The sequence below is a fragment of the Mastacembelus armatus genome, unplaced genomic scaffold (genome assembly GCF_900324485.2).
Source record: "Mastacembelus armatus unplaced genomic scaffold, fMasArm1.2, whole genome shotgun sequence".
Lineage (NCBI taxonomy): Eukaryota > Metazoa > Chordata > Actinopteri > Synbranchiformes > Mastacembelidae > Mastacembelus > Mastacembelus armatus.
The window spans coordinates 572,337-598,448 of NW_022872866.1; the positions used below are offsets into that span (position 1 = coordinate 572,337).

Consider the following 26,112-nt stretch of genomic DNA (forward strand, 5'->3'; position numbering starts at 1 on the left):
TTTTTTCTGTTAATCAATAAATAATCTTTAAAATAATCGTTAAAAAATAAAGTCTAAACTTTATTTTATTCAATCGTTCTTGTAAACTCTTGGTATACAAAAATACAAAGCAGTATAATTTGTCTCCTCCTGGCTTCCGTACAGACGTAATGTTTTTATCAGCTGATGTTGGTCACGTGGAGCTAACAGGCTAACGGCTGTGACCGGTTCACTCCGGGACAGCGACGCCGTATCACCGGAGAACGATAACGACCCCCCCCCCCCAGTGTTTGCACAGTGTGTTTTTGTGTATTCGGTCCGTTATCGCTGAACTTTGACCTTTGACCCCGCCGCGGTCCGCGCTGCTCACTGACTGCTAGCGGGTTAGCCTGTTAGCTCGGCTGCGCTTATAAAGCGGCTCGCGCTCTGCGGCGCAGACAGACGGGACCGGCGGCAGCAGCGGGATGAGCCATGGCTTCGGTTCGGGTGGCGGTTCGGGTCAGACCCATGAACAGGCGGTGAGTTTGCGGTTATTGCGCAGTTTTAGCAGTTGAATGTGTTTATTGTGCAGGTGTCCAGGTGTTCTGTCAAAGCTGTAATAAATCACGTGGTTTAAGGTGAGAGCCGTTGGAGTTCGGTTCAGCCCGGTGTCGGTTTGGCTGCAGGTGGTTTTTGTTCAGTTTCCACCTGAGTGTCAGAGCAGGTGCAGTTTGTAGCGTCCGGTCTCACCTGACAGGTGGAAACTGTCCTGAAGGTTTTCACTGTTTGGAGACGCTTCATTAAACAAACCAGCAGATATTGGAGCAAAAGGGTTAAAGCAGGTGTGAACTAAACCGCACCTGTGTGAGGGGACACACACACACACACACACACACACACACACACACACACACACACACACACACACACACACACACACACACACACACAGGGTTGTATGAAGATGACCTGTATATTCTGACGTCACTGTAACATAATAGACACCTTTATGCTGCGGCTGCTGTTCAGGATGTGGGACAGAGGATCAGTCACAGCCAAACAAACGCCCCGTTGACTGGAATTGGGTTCAGTCATGTGGTTTTGTTGATGCCAGGCGGGTGTGTCTGCAGAATGAGGATCACATCATACCAGTGTCTCTCTGTCTAATAACCTGAAGTTGTTCAGCAGGTGAACTGAGACCAAGAGGAAAATGATCCTCAGCAGCTGATTTAACTGTTGAGATGATGATGTGGGTGAGAAAAGACACGAGCGCTCTGAGGTCCAGCTCTTCAGATGCTCCACCTGTGTCGTCTTTGAGAGTGAGACGCAGGAAACAGGTTCTGACTAAAGCTGCAGCAATTCATTGATTAGTTTATCAGCAGAAAGTGAATCAGCGTCTGTTTGGATAATCAATCGATTGTTTTTCGTTTGTTGTTTGGAAAGAAAGAGGTTGCATTGATTAAAGGCTTCCTCCATCCTTGTGATAACACGACGAGTCACTTCATAGAGAAGCAGATGAATCACTATTGATCAGAAATGAGGTGACGTTTTCTTTTCTAAGTGACCAAGACTTCAGCACCTTCATCACTGGGGATTAGTTCTTGATAATATTGATCATGACTAGTAATTGATTTGAATTAGTTTCCCCTAATGGTTCAGACACACACACACACACACACACACATCGTCCATCCACTTGTTTCTGCTCTGTCCTTTGTAAAAAAAAGACAGAAATGCTAGAAGATGAATTTCGTTCTTCAGTCACTGTGCTCAGGGTTTCATGGGATTGGACTGGTCAGTCACAGACTGGATTTAAAAGGTAAATGAGTTTTAGTGAAACTGAAACAGTCTCAGCTTCATGTCGTCTTTTTAAAAAACAACCAAAAGTCTTTTTGACCCTTTAAATCTGATGCTCCACCTGGAAGGTGTTTCCAGACCCACAGGCTGAGGTCCTGGAAGGTTCTAATATTTAAATATGAACATTATTGATGTTTTACAGGGAGAAGGATTTAACCTCAAAGAACATCATCAAGATGGACGGAACCAAAACCTCCATCACCAACTTGAAGGTATGTTTTAGTTTCCCCATTGGTAGAAACAAAAAAATCCTAAAAATGCTCCAGCATCCTCGTAGTTGAAGCGGTTGTTGCGTTTTGTTGTGATTCCTGAAGATCCCCGACGGTGTCTCAGGAGATTCGATGAGGGATCGAACCAAAACCTTCACGTACGACTTCTCCTACGACTCCTCGAACTGTCAGAGCTCCACGTTCATCTCTCAGGAAGAGGTAAAGTCTGTCACGCTGAGCTCAAACTGGTGGTTTCTACTGTTCCGTCATGTAGAGTCTGACGTTTTCACGGCCAATGTCCAACACTGAGTTTTACAGATTTCCCACAAACCTCGCTTGTTTTTCTTCCGTTAGAAAGGCAGGAAAAACATCTGAGGCTCCTCTCGTCCTTTACGTACAGATTTCTACTGTGTGATGGACAAACAGGAAACGAATCCACGTCATTATCTGTTAAACATGTTTTCATAAACGTGTCGGTGTCGCGCTCTGAGCAGACACAAAACCACTTTTCTGCTTTTATTTGCAGATTTTTAAAGACCTGGGCTCCGACGTGCTGAAGGCAGCGTTTGAGGGCTACAACGCCTGCATCTTTGCCTACGGCCAGACCGGCTCAGGGAAGTCCTACACCATGATGGGCACTCCTGTGAGTCTGCTTTAATATTCCAGATGTTCCTATCTGGAAACTCTTCACAATGAGCTGTGCCTGTGATAAGACAGAGTTCAAATTATTGATCCGTCTGCAGCAGTGACGTGACGAAGACTCTGACTGTTGCTCCACCACTAGAATCAGACCATGAAACACCTGGTGTCTCTACCTCGCCTTCCCAAAGGTTCCAGGACAAATCCAGGGCACATGACCTCAGTGCTAGTTTCAGTCCTGGTGAATGAGTGTCAAAGGTCCTGATCCAGCTCAGCTGAGTCTGGAGTTTAGTGTAGAAACTGCAGATTCATCTGTGGGGGGACCCAGGAGCTTTTATCTGCACTGTCGATAAACCTGCAGGCTGACTGGTTCCTGAGATTACAGTGGAATGCAGAGAAAAGTAAACACACTTTCCTCATTGAGCAATATCGTCTCAGAAAAAGAGAGATGGATCAATAGGAAGGTAAACTTTATTAGTCCCCAAAGGGAAAGTCACTAGATCTAAACTTCTAATGTCAGACGAGCCTGGGATAGTTTTCTCTAAAGATGTTCTACCTCATGTCCCCTCAGCCTCTAAAGGGTCTAATGAGTCCAGACAATCTCTCGTGGCTGCTGTTGGAAACCACTACTGGCTTCTTCTGACCTTGGCCAGGTGGCAGGGGGGGCTCATTGATGGAGCGGACTTTGCCAACACAGGGTAGAGGAGCTGGAATAACAACAGGAGGGCTGTAGGTAGCAGAGAGTCCTGGGGGGGTAGTATCTGGGTACCTACAGGGACCTACCTACAGGGACCAGACTGGGGGGACCAGATGCTAACATTTATGCACAGGGTGAAGAACAGACAGACGTTTGGAGGCAGAGCTCCTGGTGCTGTGGAAAACCAACACAGTGAATCACTGTGATGCCATTTACAGGGATTTTCATCAGTTCATCCTGATAAAAGCCTGATGCATTCTGGGAAACACAGACATGTTTATCATTTAATCTACGTTTTTATTGATACTGTTTGTCAAAGTTCACCTCAGCATGATGGCTTCAGATTCTTTGTTCTGTCCTGGCCTACAGCCCACAAGCCAAAGGTGCAGGTTTACTTTGATAAATCCTGATTGAAGACAAAGGTTTTTATTGCCCCTGTTTACCTTGATGGATGAAGCTGCAGCTTTTTGAAAGATCTGCAAAGATAGGTGAGGTCAGGTCAGGTCTGGTCTGGTCTGAGTTCTTGTGTTGGTTTGTTGTGCTCAGGGAGACGCAGGTCTGATCCCGAGGATCTGCGAAGGTCTGTTCAGCCGTGTCTCCGAGGCCACTCGACGGGATGAAGCTTCGTTTCGTACCGAAGTCAGGTCAGTCACATTCTGTTCAGTTTCCAAGCAGGAGAGAAGTTTGCACTGATGAGGTGAAAGTTAATCTCCACCTCTAACTGTTGGTATTATATTTGTATAAGAACAAACACAGCAGGGAGCTACACCGCTGACCTGGCTCACATGGTTCTTCCTCACCAACAATGGGAGGCCCGTCCTTTTCCAAAAACCAGCTCCAGACATTCATATGAGCAGAGAGAAGCTGGAGGAAAAGGGGAACCAGAGACCAGTCGGCTCTTTATTCTCAGCTGCTGGAGCTGGTTTTTGGAAAAAGACTACAGTTGGACTGTAATAACCATGAACAGAAGCAAACGGTCTTGATAAATTCAAATTCCACCATAAATGTTTATGGTTTTCAGACAGTCACAGCTGAAAGCTGAGAGAAAGTAGAAAAGCTGAAACACTGAGTCATACAGTTGACTGTTTTTGCAGCTACCTGGAGATCTACAACGAGAGGGTGAGGGACCTGCTGAGGAGGAAATCCACTCAGACCTACAACCTGAGAGTCCGAGAGCACCCGAAAGACGGACCCTATGTAGAAGGTGAGAGGCCACAGGACAAAGTCTCAAAGCGTTTTAAAAACCATCACTACAGGTATTTGTTGGAGGCCGTGTTTTCTTATTTGTGCAGCAACACACAGGCCAGTGTTTTACAGAGGACAGGAAGGAAAACCTCATCAGGGACCTGGCATAAAAACATGTCTTTAAAACGTTCAGCCTCACTAGAACAACTGAAATGGATGTTTGTTATTGGACTGCAGTAAAGTTTGTCGGTTTGACCAGGATGACAAACCTGTGGTACGAGTGTCTCTACCCTGTTAACATGTTTTGTTCCCCTGTCGACCTTTGACCTGCGGCCTGACCTCAGATCTGTCCAAACACCTGGTGCAGAACTACAACGACGTCGAGGAGCTGATGGAGGCCGGAAACATCAACCGCACCACCGCCAGCACCAGCATGAACGACGTCAGCAGCCGCTCGCACGCCATCTTCACCGTCAACTTCACACAGGTCTGTGAGGAGGCGTGGCCTCGACATCGACCTCGCTGTAGTTCTGAGACTAGTTTGTTTCAGCTCAGCCACAAAACCCGTCGAAGAAACTGGGCAGAAAATATGAGAAAGCTGCTGATTAAGTTCCACAGGTGTATCAGGTGCTGTGGCTTCAGAAGGTCTCCAGACGGCTTCAGTTTGAAACCACGTTCATTTATTTCCAAAACATGGTAGAACAGCTTCAGTCACACTGGATGGTAAACACCTTCCTCTCTCTCAGGCCAAGTTTGACGCTGAGATGCCCATTGAAACAGTCAGTAAGATCCACCTGGTCGATCTGGCAGGCAGCGAGCGAGCCGACGCCACCGGGGCCACCGGCGTCCGACTGAAAGAAGGAGGGAACATCAACAAGTCGCTGGTCACCCTGGGCAACGTCATCTCCGCTCTAGGTCAGACACACACACACACACACACACACACACACACACACACACACACACACACACACTCTGTTCATTACCTTTTATAGCTTTTGTGCCTTTGATGGTGAGTTTGACACTAAACGTCTCGTTTCACTGGAGGTTCCTGGTTGTGTCAAACCTCAGTGAAGACACATTAGTTCTGTGTGTTTTTAAATGGCTCTTCATTGGGCAGAGCCTCCTTTGTGGTTAATTAGCATGAACAGCTTCCAACCACCGGGGGTCATTGATTATTGATTGATATTAATGACCTGTCAGATGAGATGAGGGTGGAGGTGATGGTGTGAGGGAGGAGAACAGAGAGTTTATAACAACAACATATTTGGTCTGAGTCTCTGTGTGTCATGAACCCGCCTGGTGGTTTAGATCTGTCAGCCTGACCCACTGTGAAGAATTAGTGGCTAACTGGTCTAACTGGTGAATGATGGTCCATTAACATTGTGGGACCAGTTTCACTGTGGGTGTTAGAAAACTCTTCGTGTGTGGAGGAAAGTCGACCTTCAGTTGAAGACAGGGCTTTGATGATCACATGGATCCAGTCTGGGGTCCGGTGTGTGTTGGGATTTCTGGCTGACCGATGTGGTTCCTGTTTCTGTCCAGCCGACATGACGCAGGACGGCGTGAACACCAACCTGAAGAAGAAGTCGGTGTTCGTTCCCTACAGAGACTCGGTGCTGACGTGGCTGCTGAAGGACAGCCTGGGCGGCAACTCCAAGACCATCATGATCGCCAGTGAGACACATTCATTTAAAACATATTTTACGCCTTCGCAAATAAACTCAAGTTTGACTGTGTGAAAATCTCTGTTGCAGCCGTCTCCCCCGCCGACGTCAACTACGCCGAGACCCTCAGCACGCTGCGGTACGCCAACAGAGCCAAGAACATCATCAACAAGCCCACGATCAACGAGGACGCCAACGTCAGGCTGATCCGAGAGCTGCGGGCCGAGATCGCCCGACTGAAGGCTCTGCTGGTTCAGGGCAACCAGGTAGGACCCACGAACAGAACGAAATGCAGCCACACAGGGGGAGCGTTGTTTTGCCCGGTGCCTCACTCTGCTGTCGATTCAGCGCTCTGCTCTAACGCTGCGGCGGCTGAACACAGTCGTTTCCTGCTGCTCTTATTTGCTGTTAGTGGTGATAGAAATGACGCCACAGCTGAAGGCGACTGAGCTTCAGCTACTGACAGCTCGTGTTTGTTTGTTTGTCAGATTGCTCTCCTGGATTCGCCCACTGCTCTGAGTATGGAGGAGAAACTGCACCAGAACGAAGCCAGAGTGAGCCTGAGCCTCCTCGCTACACGTCTCACGTCTTTGTTTTAGCTTCAGAATAAATGCTGAAACTCTGCTGATTTGTCTGTGCAGGTCCTGGAACTGACCAAAGAATGGACCAACAAATGGAACGAGACTCAGAACATCCTTAAAGTCAGTGTTTGTTTCTTTCTTCATAATCTGTGGTTCTCATGCTGATACGCTTTTAACAGCAGGTTACAGGTTAACTTTACAAAGTCAAAGTGTTTTTGTCTGCAGGAGGAGACTCTGGCTCTGAGGAAGGAGGGGATCGGCGTGGTCTTGGACTCTGAGCTGCCTCACCTCATCGGCATCGACGACGACCTCCTCAGCACCGGCATCATCCTTTACCACCTGAAGGTCAGAAACCGCCTGCAACACTCCAGCTAAGAAATCCAGTACTTTACTGCTCCCTCAGGGTCTTTCACCAGCTTCCTGTCCAACTTTGAACTGCTGTTTGTTTTTGTTTTTGGTGAGCACCAGCATCATCTCTGCTCGTCTGGATTCAAGAAAGTGATATTTGAGTCCTCAGAGATTAAGCAGAATGAAAAAGAACCTGATAGAGCAGAAGAAACATGTAGCAGCTCATAGGGACAGAAATCTGAGCTCAGCTGTTTGTGTCTCCTGTCAGGAGGGACGGACGTACGTGGGCAGAGAGGACGCGTCCACGGAGCAAGACATCAGTGAGTCCGTCCATCAGTTTGAGCCAGCTTGAAAGAAGTTTCATGTTTTAATTGTGTGGGAAATAAAATCAGTGTATTTTGTGTTTGCAGACACTGTGGAGCCTTTAAACATAAACATCCTGCACCAACATGCTAATACATGACATCTGTTATTGATTATACCCAATTATTGATTATACACATTCTACACAGAGACACTGGTTTAAATATATTTTTTGTACTTTAAATGAGCTGATGTGAGATGAGAAGAGACCTGTGTTCACATGGTCTTGTGTTAAACAGTAGATCCATAGGTGACTGTTAGTTGTGGACTGTTCCGTGTCTGTCCCGTAGTCCTGCACGGGCTGGACCTGGAGAGCGAACACTGCATGTTTGAGAACCAGAACGGTACGGTGACTCTGGTGCCGCTCGGTGGAGCTCAGTGCTCCGTTAACGGGGTTCAGGTGACGGAGCCGTCGCAGCTCAACCAAGGTGAGGGGTGGAGATCAGAAACCTCAGAATCTCATCCGTCTTCATGTCACTGTCCATGAAACACGTCTGCAGAAAGAAAAAGCTGCCGTTTGTTGTGCAGGTGCTGTTATTCTGCTCGGCAGGACCAACATGTTTCGCTTCAACCATCCAAAGGAGGCGGCCAAGCTGAGGGAGAAACGCAAGGTGAGATGAAGAAGCTGCTGCTGCTCTGATTCACACGTCATGACAAAAATCTGAAGTTGACCCTCGAAGCTTTTCCCCCTCAGAGCGGCCTGCTGCCTACGTTCAGCCTGTCTATGACGGATCTGTCCAAGTCCTGTGAAAACCTGTCCACTGTGATGCTCTACAACCCTGGGTGAGTCAATAAATAACCTCAGCTGCCTGCACAGATCAGCTCAGACCCCCCCCCCCAGGAAACTCTGAGGTCAGGGTCACGGTTCCTCAGCGTCTGGTCTCACACAGGTCATGTTCAAAGAAATACAACAAACCACTCAACCACGGTTCCTCAGGGAATCGAGTTAAATAATCACAGATCAGGAAGAGACGGATCAATATCAAGGCAGCTGGAACAAAGTGAATAACCTGTTTCGACACCCTCCGATAAATCCATACCAGGCCGCTGTAGGTCATCTTTATTAAACATAGTGGGACTTCATGTCCCTGAGCAAACAGTCCCCTTCCTGTTGTTCGCCCTTCAGAGCTCTAGAGCTTTTGTTAGAACCGTTTCAGGCCTGAAGGTTTTGTGTGTTGAGGTCTGAAGAAGAGCACCTGTTGTCCCAGCAGGGTTGGTACTGTTTGGGTTTGGAGCGTCACAATCAGGAGCGAAGTCAGAAAGCGACTAAAACAAAATGTAGAAAAACATATGAACAGAAATGACAGGCACCTGCTTTGTGTCTGTATGAGACCCCCCATACTGCAGGAAGGATCCACTCTAAGCTCTACACGCTGTGATTAACTCTATGCACCCTGTCCTGTTGACAGTCTCTTCACTGAGAAGGGCCCCGTCTTCCTCAGGTAGACTCAGCCGTCCACTTCCTGTCTAACTGTCCCGTTTGACACAGAGACGTGTGTTGACTCGTCCAGTCTTTCACCCTGAACCCTCATTGTCTGTCTCAGTATTTTGCACGTCCCTTGCTGCTTCTGTCTCCATTCGCTGTCTGACAGTAGAAAATGTCATTTGTTTTTCCAGCCTTGCATTTCATTTAAAGCTCGTCCTTCTAATTGTCTGCTTTTACTTACATCATTAGTTGTGCTGTCGAATGCTGGTGTGTGTGTGTGTGTTTCTTCACTGTGATGTGAATAAAGAGAAGCTGATGACTTGTTTCTGTTGTTTCAGGTTAGAGTTTGAGAGACAACAGCGAGAGGAGCTTGAAAAACTGGAGCTGAAAAGGTACAAGAACAGATTCAAACCTCTGAACCTTGTTTAGGTAAAACTGTCCCATCAGACAGAGCTTTAGGCCGTGCTGACCTTCAAGAGCCAGAAAAGACTGAAGACAGTTTTAGACCCTAAAAATACACACGGGATGCTTTAATATAAATGACATGGTTTCATTAAGGCCCCTTTGGCCTTAAACCAGCAGCAGGTCTCTGTGGTTGGACCCAACACAGTTTCTCCTGGGACTTTGTTATCCCAGACTGACTCCACACTGCCCAGATCTGGGCTCTGGGGTCAGGCCATCTGCTGCAGGACTCCTGGTTCTTCATGAACTCTAAAGGTCTATAAGGGCTTTTTCTCCTGCCCTGGGATCAGACAGACATAAGAATCTAAAACATCTAAACTGCTAAAACGTTTGTTCAGTTCTTTACTCTAAACAGCCAGAGGGAACAAACCATATTTGTCTTTGTTATTGCTGCAGGAGGCTGATCAAGGAGATGGAGGCCAAGCAGCAGAGTGAGAAGGCGGAGCTGGAGCGTCTCCAACAGGAGGTGGAGAGTCAGCGCAAAGAGTCCGAGGAGGTGCAGCAGCGGATCCTCCATCAGGAGGAGAGCCTCCGCCGCCGCAGCCAGGACATCGAGAGCCGCCTGCGTGACTTCCTGGTAGAGAAGGAGCGCTTTGAGGAGGAGAGACGCTTAGAGATCCAGGGAATGGATCTCTGGAGGCAGCGGCGGAGACAGCAGCAGGAGGGTGTAGCAGAGGAGGAGGATGAGGAGCAGCGGCGGCAGCAGGAGGCTACAGAGCACACTGAGATTTATCGTGAGCTGGAGAGGCTGAAGAGAGAGCGAGAGGAGCAGAAGATTCGCCTGGAGACCGAGCGGCGGCGGCTGGAGGAGCAGGAGCGGGAGCAGCTGAGTCTGGTGGGGAGGCTTGAGGAGCAGCTCAGGGAGAAACAAGAAGCTGCCACCACCCTGCTGACCCCGGAGGACATCTGCCGCCTGGAAGAGGAGCGGCGAGCGTTGGCCGAGATCAGAGAAGCACTCCTCCGTGCCAAAGAGGCTGGAGAACGGCCGGGTGGAGAGGACCCCAGTGAGGAGGCCAGGTTCGCCCAGGCCCGATACATAGACTTTAAAGTAGCCCAGGTGAAGGAGCTAGGCCAGCTGGAGGAGGGGCTCCGGGAGCAGAGGGAGCGCCTGGAGAAGGAGGCCGCTGCTGATCGTAACACGCTGCTTCTCCTCGCCCACAGCCTCAAAGAACGGCAGCAGCAGCTGAAGGAGACGCAGGAGAGGGGAGCGCAGGATGCTACAGCTGTTTGCCAGGAGGACCAGCTGGTCAAACAGGCTGAGCACAGACTTCAGTTTAAGGAGCGGCAGCTGGCCAGCCTGGCTGACAGACTCCTGCCTTCATTGGCCGAGGAGAAGCAGAGAGCTGTGGAGATGCTGGAGCGCAGTGGCGGAGGCTACAACGGGAACTGCGACAGTCCACCGGCTCTGGACAACATGCTGTACCAGGTGGAGAAGGAGCTGGAGGACAAAGAGGAGAAAATAAACCTCCATCGACACAGTGCCCACCAGCTCCAGCAGCTCCAGGAGACCTATGAGTTCACAGCCAACGTGGCCCGGCAGGAGGAGAAGGTGAGGCAGAAGGAGAAGGAGATACTGGAGTCCAAGGAGAAGCAGCAGAGGGAGGCGATGGAGCAAGCGGTGTCCCGGCTTGAAAGGAGACACTCGGCCCTGAGGCGCAGCATCTCCCTGGAGCCCAACACCGAGGAGCAGAGACCCAATAGCTCTGTCCAGAGGAACCTGAGGACGGGGGCCGACCTGGAGCAGCAGAGGTTTGTGTGCAGATATTCAGTGAACAGAGTTGGAGCTGCAGCATCAACTGGGTTCATCTTTAAAATGACAGTCTGTGTCTGAAATGGGCTTTTGACGCTTCAATCAGTGACAAACCTGCAGCGTCATGATGTAACAGTGAAAAGAAAGAAGTAATAAAAGTCAAACCTTTGTGGGTTTAAAACAAATGGATTGATAGGAAACAGGTGATGCTTTCAGAAACAGAAACCTGCACGTTGTTTAAGTTGGCTGTTTGTTCCAGAGTCCCAGAATCACCAGCTGAGAGAAACCAGCACAAAGGGCCCGAGATGAGATGAAATCTGCGATGTTTCGTACTGTTGTGTGAATGCTGAGCTTATTGTTTTGTCTTCGTCCCCCCAGAGTGGAGCGGGAGATCCAGAAGCTCAGGCAGAGGATCAGCGAGGGGGAAGAAAACAGGACTCAGTCCATCAGTAGCGACGAGAAGACGGGTCACAGCAGCTCCCCTGTCAGCCACGTCCAGAGTCTGAACCCGCTGCTGCCGCTGTCCGACGACAGGTACGTCAGTCAACACCGCTCTTCTTTATGGAGGAAAACATTCAGCCTGCTGCTTGGTCTTCTGATACCCTCCCAGAGAGGATTTGACTTTACTGATCCAGGGTCAACTCATACCTGTGGATTAGCTGGTGTTAGGCTGGACATGAGGTAGAAAAATTTTTTTAACTGCAGCTGCTGTTTTTTTTATCAGTTACAACACAATAAGTTTGTGATGCAGCTGAAACATCAATACATGGAGAATTATTGATTACCAAGCTGATCAGTAACTCAGGGAACCATGATGACTTCTAGAAACTAATTAGTTAATGTTTCCTGGCTCATGTTGGTTCTGTGTTTGTTGTACAGGATAAATGCGTACATCGAAGAGGAGGTGCAGCGACGGTTGCGTCGGATGAATCTGCTGAATGGCAGCAGCAGCATGGATCTGTCCCTGTCCTGTGAATCTCTCAGGGTAGGTCAGAGGAGTTAACGCACCTTTACATCAGAACATCAGTCGCCAGCTGTTTTGTTAATCTGGCGGTTTCCTGACTGCAGCGTCTTCAGTGTGACAGTGCTGTTGATTCTGTGTCACGTCTTTTGGAAATGAATTCTTTGGGATTATGGACTGAGGCATGTTTCATTGAATTGATCTCTTTATGTGTCATGTGTGGGTGGAAGGGAAACAAAGATGGTTTCCTGTGTTTTACAGACATAACGATTCATCCAGAAACTAGTCACAGAAAGATGACGACAATCACAGTGTAGTCAAACAAAAGGCCCAGAGTGTGTTCTGTTCACAACACAAACTCAAAGATCGGACTGTTTTTGGACCATTGCTCCTTTAACAGAGCTGATGACGGGTTATGTAGTTTTCACACCTGTCACTTTGGGCCTGTTTAGGGTTGGGTTACTCTAGAATCCTTATTTCTCTCAGTAATGACGTGCAGGATCCAGTGTGTCACCATGACACTGTCCCTGCTCTGGAACTTGGTTAGTCGTCCTTTTAGGTGGACCTTCTCTCATACTTTAACTATCCCAGTTTTGTTTATTCCATTTTTTTTGTCTGTGGCCATGAGGTAGAATTTGCAGGTCTTACAAAGCAGAGCTGATCCTCGTCATTTTGCAGAATAAAAATATTAACTTTGTTTATTGTTTTCAGGATGATGAGAAGCTGCAAATCGATAATCCAAGGAGGCAGAAATATGAGGTAAGATCAGCTTTTAATTAGGGTTTGGGATTTTTCTAAATCATCAAAGGTCTGTAATCCTGTAATCAGCATCACATTAAAACCGATGGCATCAGGAAGAATCTGAACGTGATCGTCGTGTTTCTGTTTAAAATCTCCAGGCAGCTCACAGGCCCTTCAGTCAGTGTAGAATCACTCTTGGTTAAATCAGTATTTGCAGATGTCTGACAACTGCTCACTCCTGAGGACGTGATCACAGGAACCATTTCAAGTTTTCAAAAATGTTGAGAATAATTTCATACACTTGTTTTCCTAATTTGCATGTCAACCTCTTCACTGTTAATTCTGAATCACGTACGTCTCACGTGGTGTGCACCTGGTGATGGAGGAATTGTAATTCTCACTGGGGTGGATTATGGACTTCAGTATAATTCAGAGAACCTTCACATCCTGTGTTGTAGTCACGGACTCCCCCTTGTGCACACAGAGAGCCTATGGGTTGTCGTCTAGCTTCCTGCCTGCTCCGGAGCTCGAGGCGAACGTTCCTTTTAGCTGCTCAGAGAACATGCCGGAGGAACCCGAGTGTGGCCTCATAAGGCTTCACAGAGAAGAAAAACTAGAGTCACCAGCTGCAGCCATGGAGGAAAAGGCTTCAGAGTCTCATAAAGACAGTGACAAAAACAAATGGTGGCCAGGAGAAGTGGATATCCCTTGTGGACAAGTGGTCCAGGCAGTTTGTGACCATAATCATTGCGACGCTGGACAAGCCAAGTGTTTCGTTACCTCAGCAAACGCCCAGACGGACACATTTGATGAAAACAAGAACAGAATCGATTCTGCCTGCTGTGTTACTGATGACGACAAAAAGGTGAAAGAAAAAGCGAAGGAGTTGGTCGTAAATGGACACTGTCATTCTTACTCAATGGTCAAACAAAAACCAGGAAGTCTAGAAGATGCAGGACTTTCTTGTGGTCAGTTCCTGAAGTCCGTCAATGGTCACAAGCAGACGTCGAAGGAGGCTGTTAATGGGGGAACAAAAGAAAAGGCAGACAGACGAGCTGATAAAGTGGCAGCCAACAGGAAGTACTATTTGGGCTATTTTGGAGAAAAGCTGTCTAAAGTTTACAAAGACGCTGGTAGGAAGCTACAAGACACACGGGACATCATTCGAAATGTTGGAGTAGCTGAAATTAAGGTTGTGCTCGCTCAGTACGCGACCATGATGTCCAAAGAGCTGCCACTGATCCATCACATGCAGCTTAAACCAGAACCAGAAGCCTGCGTCCTTGCAGAACCCTGCATCCTTGCAGAAAATAAAATCACTTTGGTTGATATGCTGAGGGATCGCACCCTTACTCTTCTACAGAGTTGTGACATGTTGACAATCCCAGATGTCTCAACATGGCCCAAGGGATCTGTGGTCTCTGTAAAAAACCCAAGTCCTGAAGTGTTTTATCAGAGGCTGGTTGAACTTCCACCTGCCTTGTCTCACCTACAGTCACTTTCATCCCTGAAGATGCTAGAAAAGTTGGAATCCCTGGCTCCACCAAAGCAGATTTGCAAACTACTGAGTATCTTCTGGCTCAAAACGGCCAACCAAAAGCAACCCATCCCAAAACCTGGGTGCTTGCTTTTGTCAGAAAATGATATAACAGTAGTCTCAACAGGTGCAGATTCTGAGGACACCCTGGCTGTATTTCACCATTTGAATCTTCTGGAACTCAAGAAGGTCCAGATTAGTTTGGCGGGACAACATGTCCGCTTAATCGGCTCCACAGAAGACACAGTCTTAGCTGTTTTCACCTACAGCAAAGAGCTAACCCAGGAGTTCTGCAAGGCTTTACTGAAGGTTTTTGGTCCTACAAAGTTCTCTGAAGGTACTGATGGTCACCCATTACTATCCAGTGACCTCATGGTCCTCTCACTGGATTGGACGACCAATGTTCCTGACATCATCTTGGACAGCGGACTTCATGTCACTTCCAGATTCAAGCGAGTCCTTGCGGACCTGCTCTACATCGTCCACGGGAACATGGATGGTCCTGGCAAACCTTCTCTCGCTGACGTTTGTCCTCTTCTCTACACCACTGTTAAGGTCAAGAACTCAACTCATGTGCACCAGGACGCCATCTTCCAGTTCCTCCTGACAGACACTCATGTAGCTCTTCTCCGGGAGGATGGCGTCTTCCACCCGGTACCCCGGGGCTCCAGTCTGGTCCCCATCCAGCCCCAGTTTCAGGAACTCCGCCTCCGCAGGCGTTCAGACATCAGATGCCTGCTTGTGAGGCAGAATGACAATTGCCTGGTGGTAGATATCATCTTTACAACTCAAAGACCACAAACTCAGGACAAGAAGGATTCCAGGCGGAGGTCAGCTGCTGTGCCCTCCAACTCTGACCACAGCAGCCAGTGCAGTTCCTGGAAGCTGTGTTTTGGCTGCACCTCAGAAGCCATGATCCTGATTAATCACCTGTGTACCTGAGCCAGTTTCATCTGTCTGTCTGAAACAACGTCTTCTTTAAACAAAATGATCAGTTACTTGTTTTAGGGTGTATGAAATAAGCTGCTGCCCTTTCACAGACTTCATCATGGACACACCTGAAACTATTTTTAAAACATTTTAAATATCTTTTAAACTTTTCAATCAGTTATGTAATTGTGATTTGGCTGTAAAGTTGAAATGCTGCATCATGTATGAGCTGTAATCTCTTCCCTGTCAGTCGAATGAAAAGGCTGAATGACACAAATGTCTTTGTCTGTTTTAGTCGTTGATTATTCTTCAGTGTGTTCTTATACGGTTCTTTATCAAAGGGAGACAGGTGTTACTCAAAGGGTCCAGCTGCTGATTCAGTGTGTGTCCCTGAGTCCAGATCCCATCCAGAGACTAACAGCACCAATGAATGTGTGTGAATACAGAACCTGGTTCAGCTTGTGGGTCTGTACCGTAGACCTCCATTGTTGTCCAAAAACTATTAAAAACACAGCAGGGAGCCACACCGCTGACCTGGCTCACATGGTTCTTCCTCACCAACAATGGGAGGCCCGTCTGTTTCCAAAAACCAGCTCCAGACGCTGCTGAGACCAGAGAGAAGCTGGAGGAGCAGTGGAACCAGAGACTGTAAACAGTGATGCCGTTCTCAGCGTCTGGAGCTGGTTTTTGGCACAGACCAGTAAGCTAAACCAGGTTCTGGATTCACATGTCACACTGTTAGTCTCTGGATGGAAAACGGAGAAAATCACTGGCTGGTTCCTCTAATTATTGAAGAAAAGATTTGTCATGATGTGAAATGATTAGAGCGTAAATATGATCAATATGTACATAAAGTTTATGATTTCACACAGTGGGAGCATTTTAATTGTGTAAGCAGAATAATAAAGGTTGAATTTTTGTATGACTCTTGTGTTGCTGCTAAAAGTTCAAACTGATTGACTTGATGTGTGATCGTGATTTGTTTGGAGTCGGCTCTTTATCCTCCACCTCTTGTTTCTTCTCTTTTTCTGCTTCCTTCCTTTCTGGGCCACTTGCTCTGCAGCACTTGGTATCTCGTCCTTTCGCCACGAGCTCCGGCGGCCTCCAGGAGCCCGTTAAAATTAGCATTCCCCGTTACGTTCTCCGCGGGCAGGGGAAGGACGAGCACTTTGAGTTCGAGGTGAAGGTGAGTGTGTTCAGCTGTTCTTCTTCTCTGCTCGACACATTCTGACTCCTCATCATCCTCATGTGCAGTTGTGGAAAAAGTACATTTACCAAAGTACTGTACTTCAATATGAAGTTATACTGTAGTATTCCTATTCTACTGTACCTTCACTAGTTATTGGCTGCATTTGTGCAACAGCTGCAGCAACAGGAAGTCTCTAAAGTCTCTGACAGACTTTCTTTAGAGGCTGAGGAAAATTCTCCTGCTTGTTAATATAAAATATTTCAGAACTTTCCTGGGATCAGCTGGAGAATGTTTTGTCCTAAAGCTGAACGCAGGCGGTGTTACAACTTTACTGTGGTGAACATCGAACAGGTCTGTGACTAAAAATAATCATCTGAAAAAACAAACAACACAGAATCTTCAGTTTCAGCTCATAGTGAGCTGTAAGATCAACCAGAAAGTGTGTGAGGATGATAAATAAAAGCGTCAAAGCCGTTTGTTTGTTGTCCCTCATTTTAGGTCTGTTTCTCTGCATTAAAACCTCAGTCCTGTGTTTGTACGACTCATGAGGAACCTGTGTCCAACCTGAAGCTGCTGAAACTTCACAAAGATCAGACAGTTTGATCTTTTTGGTGAAGCTGAATCTCTGTTCACTCTTTCGTCAGATCACTGTGATGGACGAGACCTGGACCGTGTTCAGACGTTACAGTCGCTTCAGGGAAATGCACAAGAGCCTCAAGTTGAAGTATCCAGAGGTGAGACAGCAGATCCCAGTTTAGAAGAAACAACACAGGGGTCTGAGGCTCCCAGTAAAGCTTCCAGGCCATCCACCTTCTCAGTCCAGTTACAGAGCAAAGATTTAGTTCAGGGATAAAGTCACTAATGGGGTCAGTGGTCAGGCTAGCGTTAAGGTCACTAATGGGGTCAGTGGTCGGGTTAGGGTCACCAATGGAGTCAGTGGTCAGGTTAGGGTTAGCGTCACTAATGGGGTCAGTGGTCAGGTTAGGGTTAGGGTCACTAATGGAGTCAGTGGTTGGGTTAGGGTCACTAATTGGGTCAGTGGTCAGGTTAGGATTAGGGTCACTAATGTGGTCGGGTTAGGGTTAGGGTCACTAATGGAGTCAGTGGTCGGGTTAGGGTTAGCATCACTATTGGGGTCAGTGGTCAGTTAGGGTCACTAATGGAGTCAGTGGTCGGTCAGGGTCACTAATTGGGTCAGTGGTCAGGTTAGGGTTAGCGTCACTAATGGGGTCAGTGGTCAGGTTAGGGTCACTATTGGGGTCAGTGGTCGGTTAGGGTCACTAATGGGGTCAGTGGTCAGGTTAGGGTTAGCGTCACTAATGGGTCACTAATGGGGTCAGTGGTCAGGTTAGGGTTAGCATCACTAATGGGTCACTAATGGGGTCAGTGGTTGGTTAGGGTCACTATTGGGGTCAGTGGTCGGTTAGGGTCACTAATGGGGTCAGTGGTCGGTTAGGGTCACTAATGGGGTCAGTGGTCGGTTAGGGTCACTAATGGGGTCAGTGGTCGGTTAGGGTCACTATTGAGGTCAGTGGTCGGTTAGGGTTAGCGTCACTAATGGGTCACTAATGGGGTCAGTGGTTGGTTAGGGTCACTAATGGGGTCAGTGGTCAGGCTAGCGTTAAGGTCACTAATGGGGTCAGTGGTCGGGTTAGGGTCACCAATGGAGTCAGTGGTCAGGTTAGGGTTAGCGTCACTAATGGGGTCAGTGGTTGGGTTAGGGTCACTAATGGAGTCAGTGGTCGGGTTAGGGTTAGCGTCACTAATGGGGTCAGTGGTCAGGTTAGGGTTAGGGTCACTAATGGGGTCAGTGGTTGGGTTAGGGTCACTAATTGGGTCAGTGGTCAGGTTAGGATTAGGGTCACTAATGTGGTCGGGTTAGGGTTAGGGTCACTAATGGAGTCAGTGGTCGGGTTAGGGTTAGCATCACTATTGGGGTCAGTGGTCAGTTAGGGTCACTAATGGAGTCAGTGGTCGGTCAGGGTCACTAATTGGGTCAGTGGTCAGGTTAGGGTTAGCGTCACTAATGGGGTCAGTGGTCAGGTTAGGGTCACTATTGGGGTCAGTGGTCGGTTAGGGTCACTAATGGGGTCAGTGGTCAGGTTAGGGTTAGCGTCACTAATGGGTCACTAATGGGGTCAGTGGTCAGGTTAGGGTTAGCATCACTAATGGGTCACTAATGGGGTCAGTGGTTGGTTAGGGTCACTATTGGGGTCAGTGGTCGGTTAGGGTCACTATTGGGGTCAGTGGTCGGTTAGGGTCACTAATGGGGTCAGTGGTCGGTTAGGGTCACTATTGGGGTCAGTGGTCGGTTAGGGTCACTATTGGGGTCAGTGGTCGGTTAGGGTTAGCGTCACTAATGGGTCACTAATGGGGTCAGTGGTTGGTTAGGGTCACTAATGGGGTCAGTGGTCAGGTTAGGGTTAGCGTCACTAATGGGTCACTAATGGGGTCAGGTTAGGGTTAGCGTCACTAATGGGTCACTAATGGGGTCAGTGGTCAGGTTAGGGTTAGCGTCACTAATGGGGTTAGGGTTAGGGTTAAGTTTGGTGTAAATGTCAATATAAAATCAACACAAACATTTGTACATTTATACCTGATGATGTTCCAAATGTGATTAACATGGTTGTTTTTCTTCGTCATGACATATAATCAGTTTGTGACGGCGTCTCTGTTTCAGCTGGCAGCTCTCGAGTTCCCTCCGAAGAAGCTGTTTGGAAACCGGGATGAGCGGATGGTGTCTGAACGCCGGAGCCACCTGGAGGCAGGACTTTAAAATCAGTTTTATTTACTGACAGAAAAGTCGATGTTATGAAGCTGTGCTGAGGAGGCCTGCAAGTGAAAGGTGACTTTGTGCTGTGTTGTGTTTGTGCAGCGTTATCTGAGGAGCTTATTCCGGGTGATGCTGTCGTCCTCCAGCTCTCCTCTCAGGCCCGACACCGACGGCAGTTTCCATCTGTCCAAACACGGCATCTGCGAGTTCTCGTCCTTCTTCAAAAAGGGAGTCTTCGAGCACAGCAGCCACGGCACCTGCTGACCCGGCTCTGAAGTCTCCGAAACAAACAAACAAAAAACTGCTCAGTCCTGGGCCTGTGGTCTGGGAGAATCTCCTGAGGAGGTCGAAGGAGGGAAAACCTGCAGGTCAGTTTCCCCTTGAACCTCCTGTCACCCCCTGCCAGATGCCAGGTTCAGCCCAGTCCATGTGGAAACCACACCATGAGTAGTAAACTCAGCTCTCTGATTATGTGACCAGAGAAACCTGTAGCTCTGTAATGTACAACTTTCTATGATCTTCACAGACACTCGGAGGAACCCTGTGACGATTTTCAGGTTTTCTTCATTTGAACTCACTGAACTGAACAAGTTTAGGGTTTGGACAAAACACTAAGTCAGAAGAAAAGACCTTCACCTGGGGAATTATGTTGGGCATTTTTTTAACTTTTGTGTTTACAAAGCATTGAAGAAAGGCCTTTCAGACCTTTTTTTAGAAATAAGGGGACTGAGGGGACCGTTTCAGCAGCAGCAGCAGCTGGAGCTGCAGCAGCAGTAAAAACACTAACAGGCTGCGTGAAGTTCTGCAGAGACCGAGCCCACAGAACTGAACCGTGCTGGGTTCCCACAAACATCACTGTGCAAAGAGCAGCTGTTTATCATAGCAGAGGTTACAGTCAGAGGTTACTGCCAATCTCCAAACCTGAAATTAGGTGGCACTGACAGACCTTGTGGGATTAGGGAGACCTGCAACAATGAGTTAGAAACAAAACTGAAGCTTGAAAGATTCCGTTAGCACTTTTCTGTGCTGTCATTTATTTTGACTGTGTGAGCAGCAGCATTAAAGTCACTGTTCAGACATGTTGGACGTGTTTTTTCAGGCAATAGGCACAAATTCAAACAGCAGCTTTGGTTCCTGTGCATGATCATGTCGGTTTGTAGTCTAGGTTCCACACCGAACAGCTCCTGATAATCAGAACCAGACCTGGAACTGGTCGAGTTCACGTTGGTGAATGTAACAGAACCATAAGCCATCAAGTTTGTACATAGAGTGTAAATATGATTTCTACATGATCTGCTTGTCTGTCTCAATGTGAGTAAAGGGAATGGGCCGGAACATTTGGACTGTGTGGACTGTTTTCTGTTTTCCTGACTGAACTCGCGAGTGGCGTTTGTTGTGAGTGGAGTTTAGAAATGTCTTGTGTCACAGTGTGTCAAAGGTTCTGGCCTAAAGACTGAAACCCAGAAAAATACCAGCCAGCGACCAGCGAAAAACAGTCGTGTTGGTTTTTCTTCAGCTTGTCTCCAGAACATGATGGAGGGAGGCAGCAGGCGGGCAGCTCAGCCTGATGGACAGGTTCAGTGTTTGGGGGTCGGCCCGTTCAGGATCTGCTCAGCGGGCCTGAAGGGGAGGTCCTGCAGCGGGACGCCCAGAACCCGGAGCCTCTCCTCACAGATGTGCAGCAGCTGGTCGTACTCCTGCAGGACATCACCACATGCACTCAGTGCTCCCAACCGCTTTCAAGAAACGCCAAATTCTCAGAGATGACTCACCTGAGATTCTCGCGCCAAGTCGTCCTGTAGGGCGCTGATGGTGATTTGTTTAGACGCCAGCATTTCCTGCAGGCAGGGAAGACAGTTTCAGACTGTTTGACCTACAGTGTAAGTGCTGAGAACAAATACGGACACGCCATCACCAGTACTGGTTCTGTAGTGGACAGGTGGAGGTCCGTACCTGGAGTCTGTTTGTGGAGCCGCTGCCTGCAGCCTGCTCGATGCTGGAGGAAGAGAGCACGGCACAGAGCTCGGCCTCCTTCTTCTCCACAGTTTCTGTCAGAGCAGCCAGCTTCCTGTCCAGCAGCAGCTCCTTCAGCCCGCTCTTCTGCTGCACGGCCAGGATGGCCTCCGTCTGCTTCTCCAGCAGCTCGTCCCGCTCCTGCTGAACCTGCCGGACACAACACGATCACAGCACAAACCCTGCGCGCTGGAAGGTGAAAACCTGGGAGAAACTGGGTTTACCTTCTGGAACGCCTGCAGCAGCAGCTCTAGCTGCACCGTCACATCCCTCAGCTCCTTCTCCGTGGCCTTCACACGCGCTCTGCTCGCCTGTTTAAAGAAAACCATCAGTGCTGCCAGTTTGATGATTCACTTCATGGCCTTTTCATTTGTCTGAACGACCCTTTAGCTGCAAACCAGTAGCAGCAGGTGCAGGTTTTACAACACTGAGCCTCACCTTTTCTTTGGCTCTGTTCACTGGGTTACGCCCACGGGAGGGTTAGGGTTAGAAGCTGTGTGTGGTGTGTGGGGACTCACCGCCGCCGCAGCCCTGGCCTGGTGGTGCTGCTGCAGCTGTTTGTGGAGCTCGGGCAGCTGCAGCTCAGCGTCCTGCAGAGACTCGCTCAGACGCCGGTTCTCCTGCTGCACCGCTGAAAGTTCTTTGTCTGCTCGCGCGTGCTGCTTCTGCACCTCCGCCAGCTCCTCCTGCAAACCAGACGGCAGCGTGAGAGCTCGCCCCCTGCTGCTTGAAGGGCCTTTCCGCAGAGTTCATTTACTGATGTTTCATGCCACAGAAATGACTCGAACACATACATCACACACTGAGGTGGGACGTCTGACAGACGTGGCTGTTTACCATGAAGAGAGCATCTGTTACAAGGTGGATTGTGGGAAATGTAGGATCCAGGGGTTCTGAAGCTTGACTGAGAGTTGGGATATGGAGCAGCTTTGATTCAGGTCAGTGCTGCCACTACATGGTCAGACGTCACCACACGATCTTTCAGAATCAGCGGTAGTGATGTGACACATTCTGTACTTTGAGCCCAGGCCTGTGGTGAGTCCGGGATGTGTCCTACCTTCAGCACCTTCTGGTCCGCCAGCACTTTGCTCTGAGCAGCAGAGTAGTACTCCTCAGCCCCTCTCAGAGCTCGGTCGTGATCCTCCGTCAGAGTCGCAACACGACTTCTCATCCTGTCCTCCAGCTCGCTGACCTCAGCCCTGCGCTTCCTGTCCTCCGCCTCCACCATCGCCTGCATTTTCTTCTGATTTTTGATCTCAATTTCTGTTGGATGAGCAACAGAGGAAAAGTTTAAAGAGCAGTTTTTGGTTTCAGCTCAGAAATAAACACCTCGGCCTGTTTTAGCAAAGCGCTAAAAGTTTGGACTGAAGTTTCAGAGTAAAAGTGACAGATTTTAACTTTTATCTTAAAAGGCTCATTTTCTGTCTGTTGTTGTACCAGCAGTAAGAATTAGCTAAAACAGTAAAGAGTAAAGTCATTTCAGTCTTTTTGCAGATTTTAAAGGATGTTCCAGCACTTTGTCATTTCTCAGGCTGCAAACAGATTCTGACATCATTGGGTTTCCAGTTGTTTCAGTGTGGATCAATGAGACCGATCACTAAGACTGATCAGGTTTCGTCACCTCTGATTGTCCGGTCGTACTCGTTCGTCAGCTCCATTAACTCCACCTGATGCTGCTGTTGAGACCCAGAAGCAAAACGTCAAACACAACAGGAGACGGAACCACGAGAGGAAAACGTCACGTTAACCTGGTGCCGCCTCACCAGTCGCAGCTCTTTGATGCAGTTTTGGTTCTGGAGCCTCCTCTCTCTGAAGTCCTCCCGCAGACCGTGCACGTCTCTCCGCAGCCCGAGCTCGGACTCTGTGTGCTGGTTCTGGATCAGTGAGGACGAGGCGGTGCCGTCCATCTTCAGCTCGGTGATGGTGTTGTGGTGTTCAGACAGGACGTGCTTCAGCTTCTGCTTGTAGACCTGGAGGTAAACATAATCCTTTAACGAACCGAGCTGTGGTTTTCTAATGAGACCCACACTGAGCATCATATGGTACAGTGGCACCTGGTGTACGAGGATCTAACCAGTCCAGTCTAACTGGTCATGAATGTGACAAATATCTCACTGTAGTAGTTTTATCTCTCATTTCAAATGGGTCAGTCTCATAATAACAAAAGGGGAAAATGTTTATTCAAGTTCAGTGACAGATCAGGGGCAGCTCACGGTGATCTCCACTCGGTGGCGCTCCTCTGCCTCCTCTCTCTCCCTGCGTCTGTTCCTCAGTTCGGCCTTCGTCTCCTCCAGGTTCCTCTTGGAGATTTCCCAGAATGCCTGGATCTTGTCCCTCTCCAGCTGGAAGTAGCTCCTCTCCTCCCGCTCCCTGTCCAGCTCCTCTCGGAGGCGAATGATGTGCTCCTCCAGCTGCAGCACAAAGACACAGGCCTGAACAGGTAACAGTGGATCCGGCTCATGGTGGTCTAAAGCAGCAGTATCTGGTCTGTACTGGGGAACAGGTTTTATTTCCAATTCACACTGAATCAGAAAAAGGGAAAATAAATGTGTTGCATATGTTGACCCCCCCCAGGTCCATGTGTGTCTATTTACCAGCAGTACTAGTACTAGTACATGTAGTAGTAGTACATGTAGTAAATACCAGACTGTACTGCAGCTGTATGTAGGTCCAGTTGTTTGTAATAGACCTGGTTTATCTAAGACGTTTCGAACCCTTTAAACCCGGTTAGCTTCAGCTCTGACCTGGTCCTTGGACATTTCCTCCGTGGACAGACCGTCCACCACCGACGACGACTTCGTCTTCGCGGACTTCTTGCTTTTAGTTTTGGGCGCCTGGAAATAAGGACCCGGTGAAGCCTTAGCTAACACGATGTGACTATTATTATTGATTATTATTATCAACACTAACAATAAAGTGTGTGATTCACTCACCATCAGGCTCAAATGGCGACGAGAAGCTGCAGCTTCGTTGTCAACCAGAGCTAGCTTAGCCGCTAACTCCGCAGCTCCATGTAAACAAAGGGATGTCATGGCAACGACGTCACATGATCACGTGTTTACAATTAATGAAACTTTATTGAAGGAAGTTCAGCGTCATTGACAACAGTGAGACCAAAATACAACAATACAAACTAAACCCAATAATCAATAATTGGTTGAATTGACGTTAACGTCATTTAACGCACCACAGTTTTTCTCTGGTCATAGACAGAATCTTTGTCTTTACTGTTCAAATCAAGCAGTTTACTTGTATTGGTACAGTGTAGTATTAGTACAGTGTAGTATTAGTACTTGTACTTCAGTAAAGGCTGTGAGTACTTCTCCCGAAACCACGTCAGAGAACAATAATAAAACATCTGGTCACATGTGTCGCAGCAGAACTGGCACTGATGGTTGTTTGGATGTGCCAGGACTCCAGATGTCAGAGGGAGGCTGGTTTTTGCAGCAGTCAGCACAAACACTGGCAGGTTTTTACTGACTGATGCTTCCTGCCTCTGCAGGATTTTGCACGAAGGAATACACACACTCGGTCCAGGGACTTTTAGTTTCCTGTTTGTGCACGCTGCTGTACATGTTAGTATTTGTTGGTGTGGAGGTGTCTGGAGTTTGGCTGATGCCCGACCAGTAGTACGGACTTTCTACATCAGGCTTGTCTTCGATCTCCTCATAGATCACCTCTGCCCCCCTTCTGGCCTCGCTGGTGTGTGTGTCTGTGTGTCTGGAGCAGGCCCTCAGGGCGAGGACAGCCAGGAGGACCAGAGCAGCACCAATGACGACACCGACAGGTATTTTCCACAGGTCTGGGAGCTGCTGGGCCTCTTTGTCTGTGCCCCCTGCAGTAGGTTCTCCATTCTGGTCTGGACGCACCATGTTGGGATCTGTGGTCACGTTCAGATAAACATTTTTTGTATTACAGAAGTACATACCAGAGTCAGTGTCTTGAACACTGTGTATCAGCAGAGAGCTGTCTGCCCCGGGCCCAAAGCGGCTCTCAGTTAGATCCACTTTGCCTTTTTTGATGGTGACCAGTGAAACCTTCACCCCCCCTCTGAGGCGGCTCCATGTCACGTCGTCCCTGGTCCCGTCAGGACAGGGCAGAGTGGCCCTTGTGTTCTGTAGCACATTCACCACATTGTGAATTCGACCTGCAACAAAACCATCATCGACTGATCAGAACATCAGGTGGAAAAGGGCTAAAAACCTGTTCCAGGACCTTTGTGGTCCACAAGTGAAGTGTGACTGTGCAGAGTCAGTACTTCAGCATCATTGTTCTGAAAAGGTCCAGAAGTTTGACTGAAGGATTGGTATGTTTACTACCTTTACTGTCAACACTGTCCTGAACACTTTTAAAGACATTCCTTCTCCTGTTCTTACAAGAAAACACAGTACTACACATATAAAGTAGTAGAGTATGTGTATCTAGTACTGCACGTACTACACATATAAAGTAGTAGAGTATGTGTATCTAGTACTGCACGTACTACACATATAAAGTAGTATACAGTAAGTATGTGTAGTCCAGTCCAGCTCTGAGGCTGTGATGGTGCAAAGTAGATTTTCTTACCCGAGCAGCAGCAGAAAGATCCAGCGAGGAGGAAGCAGACCTGAAGCAACATGTCTGCAGCTCCGACTGAGGAGCAGAACTAAGTGGGTTTTTCTTGTGACAAGGTCTGACTCATAAATGTGGAGGAAACAAATGAGACTTGTGGCTTTTGGTGACAAAATACACTGGGCGGGTGAGTGGGTGGGCGGGGGCTGAAATCCTGAAGGCCCAAAATATTCTGTCACTGTATGAAATAAAGTCGTAAAGACTGAAACATGACA

The 26,112-nt window shown here is 48.3% G+C and overlaps 2 protein-coding genes across 6 annotated transcripts; one reads left to right on the plus strand and one right to left on the minus strand.

The window, feature by feature from the left end:
- The first annotated feature begins 158 nt into the window (after positions 1-158).
- On the plus strand, positions 159-20,608 carry kif16ba (kinesin family member 16Ba). 5 transcript variants are annotated; one of them, XM_026323866.1, is made up of 27 exons: positions 1,380-1,777; positions 1,958-2,027; positions 2,130-2,243; positions 2,551-2,667; positions 3,907-4,004; positions 4,455-4,564; positions 4,890-5,032; positions 5,292-5,460; positions 6,091-6,222; positions 6,303-6,478; positions 6,701-6,766; positions 6,854-6,913; positions 7,019-7,138; positions 7,410-7,461; positions 7,795-7,932; positions 8,033-8,115; positions 8,199-8,287; positions 8,914-8,946; positions 9,269-9,322; positions 9,789-11,141; positions 11,521-11,676; positions 12,022-12,127; positions 12,815-12,862; positions 16,375-16,497; positions 17,145-17,234; positions 19,181-19,264; positions 19,376-20,608. In XM_026323866.1, the coding sequence occupies exons 1-27, from the start codon at positions 1,692-1,694 to the stop codon at positions 19,535-19,537; spliced, it is 4,032 nt and encodes a 1,343-aa protein (XP_026179651.1). In that variant the 5' UTR covers positions 1,380-1,691; the 3' UTR covers positions 19,538-20,608. The 5 variants fall into 5 exon arrangements, with proteins under 5 accessions (XP_026179649.1, XP_026179650.1, XP_026179647.1 ...); XM_026323864.1 differs by lacking the exons at positions 1,380-1,777; positions 16,375-16,497; positions 17,145-17,234; positions 19,181-19,264; positions 19,376-20,608 and adding exons at positions 159-497; positions 13,329-15,751; XM_026323862.2 differs by lacking the exons at positions 16,375-16,497; positions 17,145-17,234; positions 19,181-19,264; positions 19,376-20,608 and adding an exon at positions 13,329-15,751 and having other exon boundaries at positions 1,162-1,777.
- On the minus strand, positions 20,597-24,436 carry LOC113140129 (dynein regulatory complex subunit 4-like). The gene is made up of 11 exons (XM_026323867.2): positions 24,220-24,436; positions 24,031-24,120; positions 23,500-23,697; positions 23,050-23,256; positions 22,908-22,962; positions 22,344-22,549; positions 21,805-21,972; positions 21,511-21,597; positions 21,227-21,436; positions 21,046-21,111; positions 20,597-20,970 (listed from the first exon to the last, which is right to left on the minus strand). The coding sequence occupies exons 1-11, from the start codon at positions 24,316-24,318 to the stop codon at positions 20,851-20,853; spliced, it is 1,506 nt and encodes a 501-aa protein (XP_026179652.1). The 5' UTR covers positions 24,319-24,436; the 3' UTR covers positions 20,597-20,850.
- Positions 24,437-26,112: the final 1,676 nt, after the last annotated feature.